A 15,546-nucleotide genomic window follows, 5' to 3' on the forward strand; every position below is an offset into this window, starting at 1 on the left:
CCCATGAATCACAGCACGCCAGGCCTCCCTGTTCATCACCAACTCCCGGAGTTCAGTCAAACTCATGTCCATCGAGTCGGTGATGCCATCCAGCCATCTCATTCTCTGCTGTCCCCGTCTCCTCCTACCCCCAATCCCTCCTAGCATCAGAGTCTTTTCCAGTGAGTCAACTCGTCGCATGAGGTGGCCAAAGTATTGGAGTTTCAGCTTTAGCATAAGTCCTTCCAATGAACACCCAGGATTGATCTCTTTTAGAATGGACTGGTTGGATTTCCTTGCAGTCCAAGGGACTCTCAAGAGTCTTCTCCAGCACCACAGTTCAAAAGCATCAATTCTTCAGCGATCAACTTTCTTCACAGTCCAGCTCTCACATCCATACATGACCACAGGAAAAACCATAGCCTTGACTAGACGGACCTTTGTTGGCAAAGTAATGTCTCTGCTTTTTAATATGCTATCTAGGCTGGTCATTACTTTCCTTCCAAGGAGCAAGTGTCTTTTAATTTCATGGCCGCAATCAGCATCCGAAGTGATTTTGGAGCCCCAAAAAATAAAGTCTGACACTGTTTCCACTGTTTCCCCATCTATTTCCCATGAAGTGATGGGACCAGATGCCATGATCTTCGTTTTCTGAATGTTGAGCTTCAAGCCAACCTTTTCACTCTCCTCTTTCACTTTCATCAAAAGGCCTTTGAGTTCCTCTTCACTTTCTGCCATAAGGGTGGTGTCATCTGCATATCTGAGGTTATTGATATTTCTCCCAGCAATCTTGATTCCAGCTTGTGCTTCTTCCAGCCCAGCATTCCTCATGATGTACTCTGCATATAAGTTAAATAAGCAGGGTGACAATATACAACCTTGACGTACTCCTTTTCCTATTTGGAACCAGTCTGTTGTTCCATGTCCAGTTGTAACTGTTGCTTCCTGACCTGCATACAGGTTTCTCAAGAGGCAGGTCAGGTGATCTGGGATTCCCATCTCCTTCAGAATGTTCCACAGTTTATTGTGATCCACACAGTCAAAGGCTTTGGCATAGTCAATAAAGCAGAAATAGATGTTTTTCTGGAACTCTCTTGCTTTCTCCATGATCCAGCGGATGTTGGCAATTTGATCTTTGGTGCCTCTGCCTTTTCTAAAACCTGCTTGAACATCTGGAAGTTCACGATTCACATATTGCTGAAGCCTAGCTTGGAGAATTTTGAGCATGACTTTACTAGCGTGTGAGATGAGTGTAATTGTGTGGTAGTTTGAGCATTCTTTGGCATTGCCTTTCTTTGGGATTGGAATGAAGACTGACCTTTTCCAGTCCTGTGGCCATTGCTGAGTTTTCCAAAGTTGCTGGCATATTGAGTGCAGCACTTTCACAGCATCATCTTTTAGGATTTGAAATAGCTCAATTGGAATTCTATCACCTCCACTAGCTTTGTTCGTAGTGATGCTCTCTAAGGCCCACTTGACTTCACTTTCCAAGATGTCTGGTTCCAGGTGAGTGATCACGCCATCGTGGTTATCTTCGTCGTGAAGATCTTTTTTGTATAGCTACCTTTTATTGATTAGTGAATACTTGTCAGACAGTATGCCATGCCTGTGACTGTTCCTTCTACTTCTTAATAATCCTTTAGAGAGTATCCTCTTTTACCATGAAGAAATGATTGCTTAACGGAAAAAAATATTCCCATTTCATATGGCTCATTAGTGGCAAAATCGGAATTTGAATCTAGGACTGTTTAATTCCAGTGGCTATATTTTTCTCAGTGTACAAATACTCGGTTTTATTTCTGGCTTATCATTGTTGGGTTTGAGGGAAGCATTTATTTCCTGAATAGTTTAATAAACATGTATCAAGTAATATATATTTAAAAAATAATAAAACCAGAGGTCTCCAGATTGGGAGACATGAAGCAGAGTCTGAGAGCAAGAGGGATTAAATTAAAATATACCAAATGTTATATAATACCCCTCCCAGCCTTTCCCTTACTTGACTACCAGAATAATGGCAGCTTTGCTTACATCAAATGGTTATAATATAGTGAATCTTGTGAACCCAAGAGAAAAACACACACACACACAAAAGATACTACCTACTTTACGCAATTGAACAGCCTCACTGAATAATTCTTAGTGAGGTTCAGTGTTGGCAAGCCTCAGGCACAGAGTTTCCAATCAGCTTTTTTAGAGACCAGTCTAAAGTGTGAGCAGCAGCTTAAGATTATAAGACTGATGAAACCCTTTAACTATATAGACTTAAACAGAAAAAAAAAAAAAACCCTTGAGATATTCAGAGAGATAAGAACTTAAACAATCATTAATCATATCCTTAAAGAGATGAGATAATATTGCAGTCATGAACAAAAATGGAAAGTTATAAAAGGAAACATATAAGGACTTCCCTGGTGGTCCAGTGGCTAAGACTCTGCACTCCCAATGCAGAGGACTTGGGTTCAATCCCTGGTCAGGGAACTAGATCCCACTAAACATTCTGCATGCCACATCTAAAGATTCTGCATGCTGCAAGTAAAAGATCCTGCATGCCACAACTAAAAAGAAAAAGAAGAAAAAACAAATTCTAAGATCTAGAAACAACTTTTGAAAATAAAAACATGATAGGAAAAAATGAAAAACTCAATAGAAGAGTTGATAATGTTGAAATATTTCATAAACTAGAATACACATAGGAAGAGGAGGAAGAGAGAAAAAATAGAGGATCCATTCAGGGTACCTTCTATCCAAATAAAGATATTTCCAGGAAGAACAAAAATGTGTGTGTGTGTATAGGTGCACAGGCTTAGACAATTAAGAATCTGCCTGCAATGTGGGAGATCCAGGTTTGATCCCTGGTTCGAGAAGATCCCCTGTGAAGGAAATGGCAACCCACTCCAGTACTCTTGCCTGGAGAATTGCATGGACAGAGGAATCTGGCAGGCTACAGTCCATGGGGTCGCAAAGAGTTGGACATGACTGAGCGACTAAACACTTTCACACTTTATATATAAATATGTATTTTCATATATATATATATATAATCATCAATGAAATAATTAAAATCTCCCAGAACTGGAGGACATGAGCCTACAGATTAAAAGGGCCCAAAACCAGTTCAGTGGATGAAAGCAGAATCACACAATGGTAAATCATTGTGATAATTTAGGACACTAGGGATCATGAGAAGATCCTAAAAACTTCTAGAAAGAATGGGAAGGTGGGCACATACAATAAATCAGAATGGCATCAGACTTTTTAAATGTAGCACTGAAAATTAGAAAATGATGGAACAATGCTTTAAATTCTTACAAAAAATTATTTTCAACCTAGATTTCTATGCTCAGCTAATCAGTCAATAGTGTGAGGAATGAATAACAGTGTTTTAAAACATGTGAAGCTTCAACAAATATACCTCCTATTCAGGTATAGGAGACTATGCAGACTGTTCTTGGGAAGCTACTGGAGGAAAGGCGCCACACATACATTAAGGAGTAAATCAATAAAAAAGATGTGGGATCCAGGAATTGGGATCCAACTCAAGACAGAGGCAAAGGGACTCCCCAAGGTGATAGTGAAGGGAGATAGATCTCTGGAGGATAGTTGTGCAGCAGGGACAGATTGGAGCAGGTCAGAAACTGCCTCGAAGAAGAGGAAATAGATCGAACATGTGATATGTTTAAAAGTCTCGGGGAGGGTGGAATGAATTGGGAGAGTGGTACTGATATATATAAAAGATGCTTAGTCCTTGGAAGGAAAGTCATGACCAATCTAGACAGCATATTAAAAAGCAGAGACGTTACTTTGCCAACAAAGGTCCATCTAGTCAAGGCTATGGTTTTTCCAGTGGTCATGTGTGGATGTGAGACTTGGACTATAAAGAAAGCTGAGCGCCGAAGAAATGATGCTTTTGAACTGTGGTGTTGGAGAAGACTCTTGAGATTCCCTTGGACTGCAAGGAGATCCAACCAGTCCATCCTAAAGGAGATCAGTTCTGGGTGTTCATTGGAAGGACTGATGTTGAAGCTGAAACTCCAATACTTTGGCCACCTGATACGAAGAACTGACTTATTTGAAAAGACCCTGATACTGGGAAAGATTGAGGGCAGGAGGAGAAGGGGACGACAGAGGATGAGATGGTTGGATGGCATCACCAACTCAATGGACATGGGTTTGGGTGGACTCCTGGAGTTGGTGACGGACAGGAAGGCCTGGCATGCTGTGGTTCATGGGGTCACAAAGAGTCGGACATGACTGTGCTACTGAACTGAACTGATATATATACACTATAATGTGTCTAATAGATAGCTAGTGGGAAGGTGCTGTATAGCACAGGGAGCTCAACTCAGTGCTCCGTGATGACCTAGAGGGATGGGGTGGGGGGTGGGAGTGGGGCTCAAGAGGAAGGGGATCTATGTATACATATAGCTGTTTCACTTCTTTGTATAGTGGAAGCTTACACAACATTGTAAAGCAATTATACTTCAATTAAAAAAAAATAAAACTTTGAGAGGGAAATTCAGACTACTGGGAGAGAGTTTAGGGATGACTTACTGATAACAATATACCAAACTAAGCAAAATAGTTGTGGTGGTAGTAGTAATAATAAGGATAATAATTATTATCTAAAAAGGAAAACTTAAAGTTGTAAAAAAAGGAAAAGTAAGCACAGTAAACCACATGGCTTAGCTGTGAGTAGCATTTCCAAATTCTAATAAGGTAAATGCTGAATGATTAATTTTATTACATACATTGTAATAAAATGGGGAGGGTATTAGTATGGCAGAGATATAGGGAGTAGGATGAAAGAGTTAAATCCTTAACCTTCTATTATATACAAAGTCAATAGAAAAATACTTAAAAATCAGTAAGCAGTTATTTAGAAATTAGAAGGTAAGTACCAAAATAAATGGGCTTCCCTGATGGCTCAGCAGGAAAGAAACCACCTGCAATGAAGGAGACACGGGAGACATGGGTTTGATCCCTGGGTTGGGAAGATCCCTTGGAGGAGGGCATGGCAACCCACTCTAGTATTCTCGCCTGGAGAATCCTATGGACAGGGAAGCCTGGCTACATTCCGTAGGGTCGCACAGAGTTGGACACAACTGAAGCGACTGGGCACGCACGCAACAAAATAAACAGCTAAAAAATTAATAGTAGTTGTCTTTGGCAAGTGGGATTTAGGATGGGGAAATTATTACTTTTCTTAACAAATCTTACAGAACTGTTTGCTTCTTTGATCTATGTACATCTATTACTTTTATTAAAAGTGAAACTAATATGAAATTTTAAAAGTTATGTGTGGCAGGACCTGGAATTCCCATGGAAATATGGTAGAGATGAAGTTAGAGGGATGCGCACGAGCCATATTATGACAGGCTTTTGAATACCTGCTGCTAAAATATTCCAATATTCTATTTTCTGAGAGCAGTGCCAAGCCCTTAAAGGTTCTTAAGCAAGGGAGGGACAAGTTCAGACTTGTGCTTGGGGAAGATAACTCAGTGCATCTGAGCTAGAAAGGACCCTAGAGATTACCCAGTAAGTCAGACTTGCACTCAGTGCAGACAGGGAGACTGGTGTATAGTAGAGGGAAGCCTCAAATCCCCAGCCAGCAGGATTCTGACCCTTTGAAGTTCTAGCCAAACCTTCCCTCCCCACAGCGGCCACTGCCACATCCCAAAGGGCCTGGGGGACCAGGTTAGCGTCCTCTTTATGCCACGCCCCCAGCTCATGCCTCCGTTTGGCCCAATCTATTTCCCAATTAACACTTGGCCCCCTCTAAGGCAACTTTTTGATGACTGCTTCTAAGTCTTACTGGTGAATCTGGACTGGTTCAGTAGTAAATATCCTATCTGTGAAGTTTAAATCTCGGTAGGATTGGATTTTAATATTTAATATTTACTGAGATCTTACTCTATACCAGGTACAGTGGTCCGTACTCAATAGACAACATCTCAAAACTCTCCCAACCCACCCTGTAAGGTGAGTCATTTAAACCTATTTCACAAACAAGGAAACCCAGGCCCAATAAAGGCAAGAAAGTTGCCCACAGTCATAAAGCTGATCAGTTGTAGAGCTGAGATTTTAAGCAGCAATCTATCTGCTTTTAAAGTCTACAGTCCAAACTATTCTATTTACATGGTTCTTGAAAGTCAAGCATAGTTGGTTGGATTACAAGGTAGAGGCCTCTAGAAACACTGGGGAAACCCATGGCCCAGAACCTGGGACTGATTTCTTCTCCCACTCCCCTAGGCTTACCTGAGAGCCATCGACGTGAAGATCCTGCAGCAGCTGGTGACCTTGAATGAGGGCATTGAGGCGGTGCGCTGGCTGTTGGAGGAGAGGGGGACATTGACCAGCCACTGCAGCAGCCTCACCAGCAGCCAATATAGCCTGACAGGCGGGAGCCCAGGCCGCTCAAGGCGAGGCAGCTGGGACAGCCTGCCAGACACAAGCTCCACTGACCGGCTGGACAGTGTCTCGATCGGCAGCTTCCTGGACACAGTGGCGCCCAGCGAGCTGGATGAACACGGCCCCCCTGGGGCTCCCCGTCCTGAGATGGACTGGGCAAAGGTTATACCTGGTGGGGAGAGGGCCAGGACTGAGGTGGACCTGACAGCCACCAGGCTAGGGAGCTTGAGGGCTGTGTGGAAACCCCCAGGGGAGGGGCTGCAAGGTGCACCTCCTGAGCCGCCAGAGGATGAGAGTGCCAAGCTGGGCTTTGAGACCCACTGGTACTGGGGCCAGTGCCAGGATGATGTGACCTTCCTGTAACAACTCTTCCACCCGTTTGTCCTCCTGTGGCTCTTTCATCACTAGGCCCTGGTCTCCCTTGAATTTTTTCTCTCACTATCTGGAATTAGGAAGAGGCTGCATTGAAATCACTTACCACAAAACCTGGCCTTACCATCCCTTTGGTCCCTGGGGAGGCTCTGCCTTTAACCTTCAATTATTGGATCCCTAGAGCTATTTCCATAGATACATGTACTCTCGAGGCTTGACCTGTGGCTCCAGGTGTGATAGTATCTCTTCTCCTTTCCCCACAACTAGGTAAGGATTTGAGGGTTTAGCATCCCTATGAAATCACTGATGAAGGGACTGGGATGTGATTACCTCACCCAACTTCTAGGAGCCTTAGCCCCATTCTCGGCCAATATGGAGGACTGTGGAGGGACATGGACTTTCAGGGCCAAACCTCCATGGATTGGCCCTCCCAGAAGCCTTTGGGGTTGGTAGGGCCACCCCTTCCTGTCTGGTGAGTGAAGTCATTTCCTGCCAGGATGGATTAGCCTTTCCTTTATACCAGTCTTTTAGTGATGATAGATATAGGGGTATTTGAGCCCCTGCTGCTAAGTGAGACCATATTATTTATTCTCCCTACCATTTCTTCTTGTGAATGGGAATATACTACCCTCCTGGCAGGAAAGTTTCTCAGTCAGATGTTTGCACTTCTCAGAAAGGTTCTTTCTATTTAAACAGGGAGTTCTCATTTTATTCCAGGGATTCTCACTTCCTCTCTGACCACCTGCCTGTCTGGTGCCTGCACTCCTGTTTCTCTGCTTTTAGAGAGGATCTCAACAGTCTGTTTGGCCTGCCCTGCCATAGTCCCCTGTCTTATGCTGTCCCTGGGTTGCCCCCATTCTTGTATTCTGGCTCCAAATCTGTCTGCCAGAAGGTTCAGCCTTTGTGTCTCCACACCTTCTCAGTTTCTACTCTGGGCCTCAGGCCTTTAATATGCAGATGAGTCCCTCAGCCTTGTCTCTTCAACTTCTGATGGGAGCCAGAGGGAGAAGCTTGGGGTGTACCAGAATCTCCAAAAGGGGGAGATATCTTCCCAGATCCTGTGATTCCCCTTCCCAGACCTTCCTCCCCCAGACCTTCCACCATTTGGACACTAGGATGCCAGCCTGTGGCTGGGACACAAGGAATCCCCTTGTCTGGGTTACAATGGGGGCGTGGCAGAGAAAGACTGAAGCTCTTTGGGCCTGCATCCTGGGAGGGGGAGAGTAGGAGGGAAAGACTGCTTTCCTTCCTCTCTTAGAGCAAGCTCATGACTCGTGGGACTGCAGAGGAAGCGGGGCACTGGCTCTGGTCCTGGGTCCCAAAGCCCTAGTGAGTTACACCAAAGAAGGGACTCAGGGAAGCTGCCAATCTGGGGCCCAGGGCGGGGACAGGTCAAGGGAGAGGGTGGAGATGAGGGCTATGACTGATGTCACAGTATGAATTCTTGGAAATTAACCCTTGGAACCCCAGGTACTGCCCCAATGTTGGTCCCTGTCTTTCCTGGGCCCTGAAATTAGTAAACTATTAATAGATTATTGGAAGGCGAAAAAAAGGATGTCAGGTGATCCTTACCTATTTGCTGTGCCCTCCTGAGTTGAGAAGATCCTCTGAAGAAGGAAATGGCAACCCACTCCAGTATTCTTGTCTGGGAAATCCCACGGACAGAGGAGCCAGGCAGACTACAGTTCACGGGGTCGCAAAGAGTTGGACACGACTAAGTGATTTCACTTCCTGACTTGAGGAATCTTCCTCAAATCCTAGAATAACGCCTGCAGTTTCTCTACTTTTCATTCTATGCTGGAGAAGGGACAGAAGCCAAGTTGTTCATCTCTAGTTCCCATAAACTCAAGTCTTGTCCCGAAACCCCACCCAGATCCTTTTCGGGCAATACATTTGATTTGTGGCTCTCCTCTAAGACCATGTTTCCTCCTCTCCTCTCAAAGGGATTGAAATCTCTAAAGAAAATAAGTAAGTCTCTGCTGCCCACCAGCCCTCTTCTTACCATCCCTCTTGGTCTTGGGGCTTCTGACCTCCCTTTAGGCTGGAAATTCAAGTACCCTTTCCCAGTACCCTGACCCTGTTGCCATTTTGTGGTGACTTTGGGTAACTACCTTTCTGCTGGAAACCCTTGTGTTCCTTTTTTAAGCTTGCTGGTTCATTTAATCTACAAACTTCTGAGCTGAAGAGGTTGTCCGCCCTCTTGTGGCCATTATGCATCATTGCTGGAGTAGCTGGGTGAAACCTTCAGGCTCAAATGGAGCCTTAATGAAGACCAGCTCTCTAATTGCACAGACAGGTTAGAGAGACAGACCTAGAGAAGGAAGAGAGTGCCCCAGATTTGCCCAGGGTAACTCTGAGGATCCTCAGGTTAAAGAACCCAGATCACCTGCCTACCTGCCCGTCCACCAAAGTTCCATCACTTGGCCAGACCATTCCCCCACTGCACCCTGTCAACATCATACAAGCTCAGAGGATCTGAAAGCAATTTTCTCCCTGTTTTAACACTCAGGTTCTTACCCTGTCCTAGAGAGGCAGCTTGGTGTTTACAGAAAAAGCCACAGGATTTCAGGAAAGAGACCCTTGGACCAGAATTGGGTAAAGGGTGCATTAATCCAGACCAGGGATACAAGAAAAATCAGTCCTGGACCAACTATTTTTCTGGGAAGGCAGGGTGAGTAGGCCCAACATCATGGGATCAGAACTCAACATTACAGACCTGGATGTTAGAAGCAGGGGATAGGGGTGGGAGATGAGAGATAAATTTGAATGGATCCTGAGGAGTTGGGAGCTTCAAAGTCAAGGGATTACAGCTCAGTTTGGATAGGCATCTGAGGGTGTTGAGAGGTTAGAGAGGTGGGTGAGTGGGGCTTCCTGGGAACTCCAGGTAACCTGGATATCCCATCTCAATACCTTAGATTTCATTTCACTCACAGAGAAGCCGGTAAACACACACCCTTGGTCCCTTCTACCTGCCTTTGTACTGGCTGGTTAAGGCTTAGCTCTCCTGTTAGTTTAGACCTTTCCTGACCTGTTTAGGAGCTCAAAGAAGGAGACGTGAAAAGGGAGCGAGATGCAGAAAGACAAAAAGGAATGCGATGAAAATGGAGTCTTGAAAATATGTTCAGAGGGAGCATACTATCCTCTAAGTGGGCTGCAGACTTTTGTCAGGGTCAGGGTAAAGGCAGAGGAGAGACTGCTCTTGGTAGCTGTGGAAACAGCACCTTAGAGGCTAAGTGGTGATGCTGCTGGGATGAGTCCATCAAGGAGACGTGAGACCATGTGAATGCTCAGGTATGAGAGCCTGCATTTAGGATAGGGTAGTGAACTTGAGCACTGGACTGACCAGGAGCTCAGTGGCAGCTTAGGTGAGAAATGTTTGGAGCTTGCAGTGGACTCAGGCTCACTCTGTGCATGGTGCCAGGCACTGGGTGTTCAGTAACACCCAGAGTGGAGGAATAAATGTGTGTAAACCCAGGAAGAGACATGTATAATTTAAAAAGTGGTTAATTAGGTAGGAATAGGAAATTTAAAGTATTCCATTCTCAGCAACACTATAAATAATGCATTATTAACAGATAGATAATAAATGAACTATGGTATGAACCTAGGTTAGTCTGACTGCAGGGGCTTCCAGGAAGTCTTCCCTGATTCCCCATTCCCTTCTTACAGACCTTACTCTCCTAGGAGAACAGGTTATGCTGCCCAGCAGCAGGGCCAGTGTACATGTTTTCTATTGCTGCTATGACAAACTGTCACAAACTTAATGGCTTAAAACAACACAAATGTGTTATCTTACAGTTCTGGAGGTCACAGGTCTGAAATCAACTTCATTGGGTTAAGTTAAAGTGTTGGTAGCCTCTTCTGGAGACTCTAGGGGGCAGTCCATTTATTTGCCTTTTCTAGCTTCTAGAGGCTGCTTCTGTTCCTTGACTCATGGCCCCTTCCTCCATCTTCAAAGCCAGCAACATAGTATTCCGCCTTTCTGACCTCTACTTCCATTCTTACATCTTTCTCTGATTCTCCTATCTCCTATTAGGAGGATTACATTGTGATTATATATCCTTGTGCTTACTTTGGGCCCACTGTGATAACAGAATCATCTCTCCATCTCAAGATCCCTACTTTAACCATATCTTCCAAGTCGTTTTTGCCGTATAAGGTAAACTATTCCCAGATTCTGGAGATTAGGACTTGAACATCTTTGGAGAAAGGACTGTTATTCAGCCCTCCTCAAGCAGAGATGGAGGGTGGGCAGGAAGATGTACCCAGGGCCAGAACAAGCCTCTCAGCTGTGTCGAGCCTCCTTCAGCCTGGAGTGAGAGGTGGTGCCAAGAGGAGACAGCCAGGCCCAGGCCCATGTCTACAGAATGGCGAATGCCTCCTGCATCACTACCAAAGACAGCTGAGAGTGAAGGTCACACTTGGGAGAAAGTCTCAGTTTAGGGAACTTTTCAGACTTGAGACTTCCCTGGTGAATGTAGTGGAGGGTTCCAACAGGCTTTGTCTTCAACATTGCCTCCTCTCCAGAATCATACCTTGTTCCTCCTCAAGGTAGAAGATAATTACCAGCTAACACTAGCCTGAGCTCTCTCTACAAAGATTAGATTAGTTGTCTGTCTTTTAAATTATTATTTTTTTATTCCTTGTTAAACCATGCTCGGCAGAGCATGGTGACCTCTTGTCATCAGTTGATACCAGGCCCCTTTTTGTTTGATTTTCTTCTTTTAATCCCTGATCCCTATTCTCATTCCTCTCCCTGACCCAGACACACACTTCAGTGTGTTCAATATGTGTTTGGATATGTATGTATCTTTGAAATATAATTATGTGCTTATGTGTTTTAATATACATAAATGATATACTTCTAAAGTAAGCCAGCCTTTTAATGAATTAACCCACATTACAGTTATTTAACACAATAAAGATTTATTTTTCACTTACACAGCAGCCCAGGTATTCTGGGTTGGACAGCTCTCCTTCACTGCCCATTTTATGTCCTAGGCTCCTTCCATTTTCAGGTGGTGATAGGCTGACCCTGTATCAGAAGGTTCTCTATCAATTCTTCACCAAATTGTTATACCATCCATTTGGGACCATTTTGTAAATTGGTTATTTCACTAGCAATTACAAAATGATTATTCTCTAATGCTATTATTTTTTCTTCTATTAGTTCTAATTCTCTACAGAAAAACTTTTTTTACATCCTTCAGGACCATTTGGTTACCCTGAAATAAAGTTCATACCAGAATGGCAAGATAAGTGCTTAAATCTCTGCCCTTATTTATCCCTTTCAAATAGTAAGTTGATGTCCTAGCAACTTGGCGTTCAATGATTTTGTTTTGTTTTACTTTCTTTTTAAATTATTGTTGTGAACTTATTGTTTTAATATATTTAATGTCTTTTAGTCATTTTGTAGTTATTTTTTGTTTTATATTATGAAAAATCTTGAGTGTAAACAACAGTAGAGAAAACAGTATAATGAATTTCCATGCATCCATCACCCAGCTTCAGTAATTATCAACTCTGGTCAATCTTGGTTTATTTATTCCCTCAACTACTCTTCCCCTAACCAATATTATTTTGAAGCAAAACTAGATATGATTCCAGTTTATTTATAATATTTTATTATGTACCTCTAAAATATAAAGACTTTTATTATGATTATTGCACCTAAAATTAATAATTCTTCAATATAATAAAATATAGCTATTTAATTTTCTGATAAACTTTTGTTTAAGTTTTAGTATCAGGATTATGCTGGCCTCTTAAAAGAAGTTAGGAAGTGTTTCTCCTTTGTTTTCTGAAAACATTTTTGTAACTTTGGTAGCATTATTCAGTATTTGATAGACTTCATCAGTGAAATAATCTGGGCTTGGAGTTTTCTTTGTGGGGGAGGGTTTTGATAAATTCAATTTCTGTGATACATATAGAGGTATTCCAACTTTTAATTTCATTTTGAGTTAGTTTTGGTAAGTTGTGTTTTTCAAATAATTTGTTTCAATTAAGTTGTTGAATTTATTGGCATAAAATTGTTTATAACACTGCCTTGTTATTCTTTTTAAAAAACTATTCATTGGAAAATAAAGCACAAGTGTAGAAAACACACAAAATAAATATAAGACTTAATGAATTATTTAATGCTTCTATAACCACTGGCATGTCAAGAACTAGAAACTACCCAGAAGTCCTGTCTGTATGCCCCGTCCGAATTATAATCCTCTTCTGCTGCCAAGCACTGCATAAGAACATTATAAAATTTTTATTTTCTAGTGTTCCCCTTACATAATTGTTGATGTGGAGATGATCTGTAATGTATACATAATATTTAAATCATGAATAATGTTGATAATGCTATTTATCATGCTTTAAAAATAGTCCACAAAAATGTTGTCTCCTTACTTATTTATACCTCTCATACAGAGAGTGACCATATGCAGCTTTTTTTGCTTAGATGCCACATCCAAAGACTCATGGCAGTATGTTACACGACAGGTTAAAGCAAAATCAAACAAACAGAAAACTTGTGAATTTAATTTGAAAGTGTATATGGTATTTGCTAAGAATTTGATATTTAGAGAGAAGAAAATACAGTCGGCCCTTCATATCTGTATATCCATGGATTCAATCGAAGGATGGAAAATATTTGAAAAAAAAATTCCATGAAATTCCAAAAACAAACTTGAATTTTCCACTTATCTTCAACTATTTACATAGCACTTACATTGTATTTTAGGGCTTCCCTGGTGGCTCAGAGGTTAAAGCATCTGCCCGCAATGAGGGAGACCTGGGTTCAATCCCTGGGTTGGGAAGATCCCCTGGAGAAGGAAATGGCAACCCACCCCAGTATTCTTGCCCAGAGAATCCCATGGACGAAGGAGCCTGGTGGGCTACAGTCCATGGGGTCGCAAAGAGTCGGACACGACTGAGCGACTTCACTTCACTTCACATTATATTTGGGCTTCCCTGGTGACTCAGACAGTAAAGAATCTGCCTGCAATGCAGGAGACAGGTTTGATCCATGGGTTGGGGAGATCCCCGGGAGAAAGAAATGGCCACCTACTCCAGTATTTTTTCCTGGAGATTTCCATGAACAGAGAGGAAACTGGTTGGCTACAATCCACGGGATCAAAAAGAGTCGGACATGACTGAGCAACTAACACTACTCTGCTGTCAATAAGCAACCATTTCCTGACTACAGTATTAACTTCTTTGTATCTTTTATATGGTTTTATCATCCAAATGTACATCCGTAGATACTATAGTCTTGTCCATTTGAAAACATTTGATGTCTTTTTATTTTATTGAAGTGTAGTTGAGAAGGAAACGGTAACCCACTCCAGTATTCTTGCCTGGAGAATCCCATGGATGGAGAAGCCTGGTAGGCTACAGTCCATGGGGTCGCAAAGAGTCGGACACGACTGAGCGACTGAACAGAACAGAACAGAACAGTAGTTGATTTACAACGTTGTATAAATTTCAGGTGTACAACAAAGTGATTCAGTTATACATATCATATATTGATTCTTTTCTCATATAGGTTATCACAGAATATTGAGTAGAGTTCCCTGTGCTATGCAGTGAGTCCCTATTGGTTGTCAATCTTATATATAGTAGTGTGTATATGTTAATCCAAAGCTTCTGATTTATCCCTCCCTCACACATTTCCCCTTTGGTAACCATACGTTTGCTTTCAATATCTTTAAGTCTGTTTCTGTTTTATAAATAAGTTCACTTGTATAATTTTTATTTAAAAAAAATAGACTCCACATGAGTGATATCATGATATTTGTCTTTCTCTGACTTACTTCATTTAGTACATTTGATGTCTTTTTAAGTCTCTTAATCTAATCTAACAGATCTTCATGACCCAGATAATCACGATGGTGTGATCACTCACCTAGAGCCAGATATCCTGGAATGTAAAGGCAAGTGGGCCTTAGGAAGCATCATTATGAACAAAGCCAGTGGAGGTGACAGAATTCCAGTTGAGCTATTTCAAATCCTGAAAGATGATGCTATGAAAGTGCTGCACTCAATATGCCAGCAAATTTGGAAAACTCAGCAGTGGCCACAGGACTGGAAAAGGTCAGTCTTCATTCCAATCCCAAAGAAAGGCAATGCCAAAGAATGCTCAAACTACCGCACAATTGCACTCATCTCACATACTAGTAAAGTCATGCTCAAAATTCTCCAAGCCAAGCTTCAGCAATATGTGAACCGTGAACTTCCAGATGTTCAAGCAGGTTTTAGAAAAGGCAGAAGCACCAGAGATCAAATTGCCAACATCTGCTGGATCATCAAAAAAGCAAGAGAGTTTCAGAAAAACATCTATTTCTGCTTTATTAACTATGCCAAAGCCTTTGACTGTGTGGATCACAATAAAGTGTGGAAAATTCTGAAAGAGATGGGCATACCAGACCACCTGACCTGCCTCTTGAGAAATCTGTATGCAGGTCAGGAAGCAAGAGTTAGAACTGGACATGGAACAACAGACTGGTTCCAAATAGGAAAAGGAGTACGTCAAGGCTGTATATTGTCACCTTGCTTATTTAACTTATATGCAGAGTACATCAGGAGAAATGCTGGGCTGGATGAAGCACAAACTGGAATCAAGATTGCCGGGAGAAATATCAATAACCTCAGATATGCAGATGACACCATCCTTATGGCAGAAAGTGAAGAACTAAAGAGCCTCTTGATGAAAGTGAAAGAGGAGAGTGAAAAAGTTGGCTTAAAACTCAACATTGAGAAAACTAAGATCATGGTATCTGGTCCCATCACCTC

The 15,546-nt window shown here is 42.3% G+C and overlaps 1 protein-coding gene across 1 annotated transcript in view; it reads left to right on the forward strand.

The window, feature by feature from the left end:
* The window catches only part of LURAP1 (leucine rich adaptor protein 1), an 18,653-nt gene extending 5,691 nt beyond the window's left edge, over window positions 1-12,962 (forward strand). The window contains exon 2 of the mRNA XM_055403189.2: window positions 6,232-12,962. Coding sequence (XP_055259164.1) covers window positions 6,232-6,753 — 522 coding nt within the window. The 3' untranslated portion in view covers window positions 6,754-12,962. The remainder of the gene's footprint in view (window positions 1-6,231) is intronic.
* Window positions 12,963-15,546: the final 2,584 nt, after the last annotated feature.

The sequence above is a fragment of the Moschus berezovskii genome, chromosome 4 (genome assembly GCF_049115385.1).
Source record: "Moschus berezovskii isolate FMDL1 chromosome 4, NW_MosBer_1.0, whole genome shotgun sequence".
NCBI classification, from domain to species: domain Eukaryota; kingdom Metazoa; phylum Chordata; class Mammalia; order Artiodactyla; family Moschidae; genus Moschus; species Moschus berezovskii.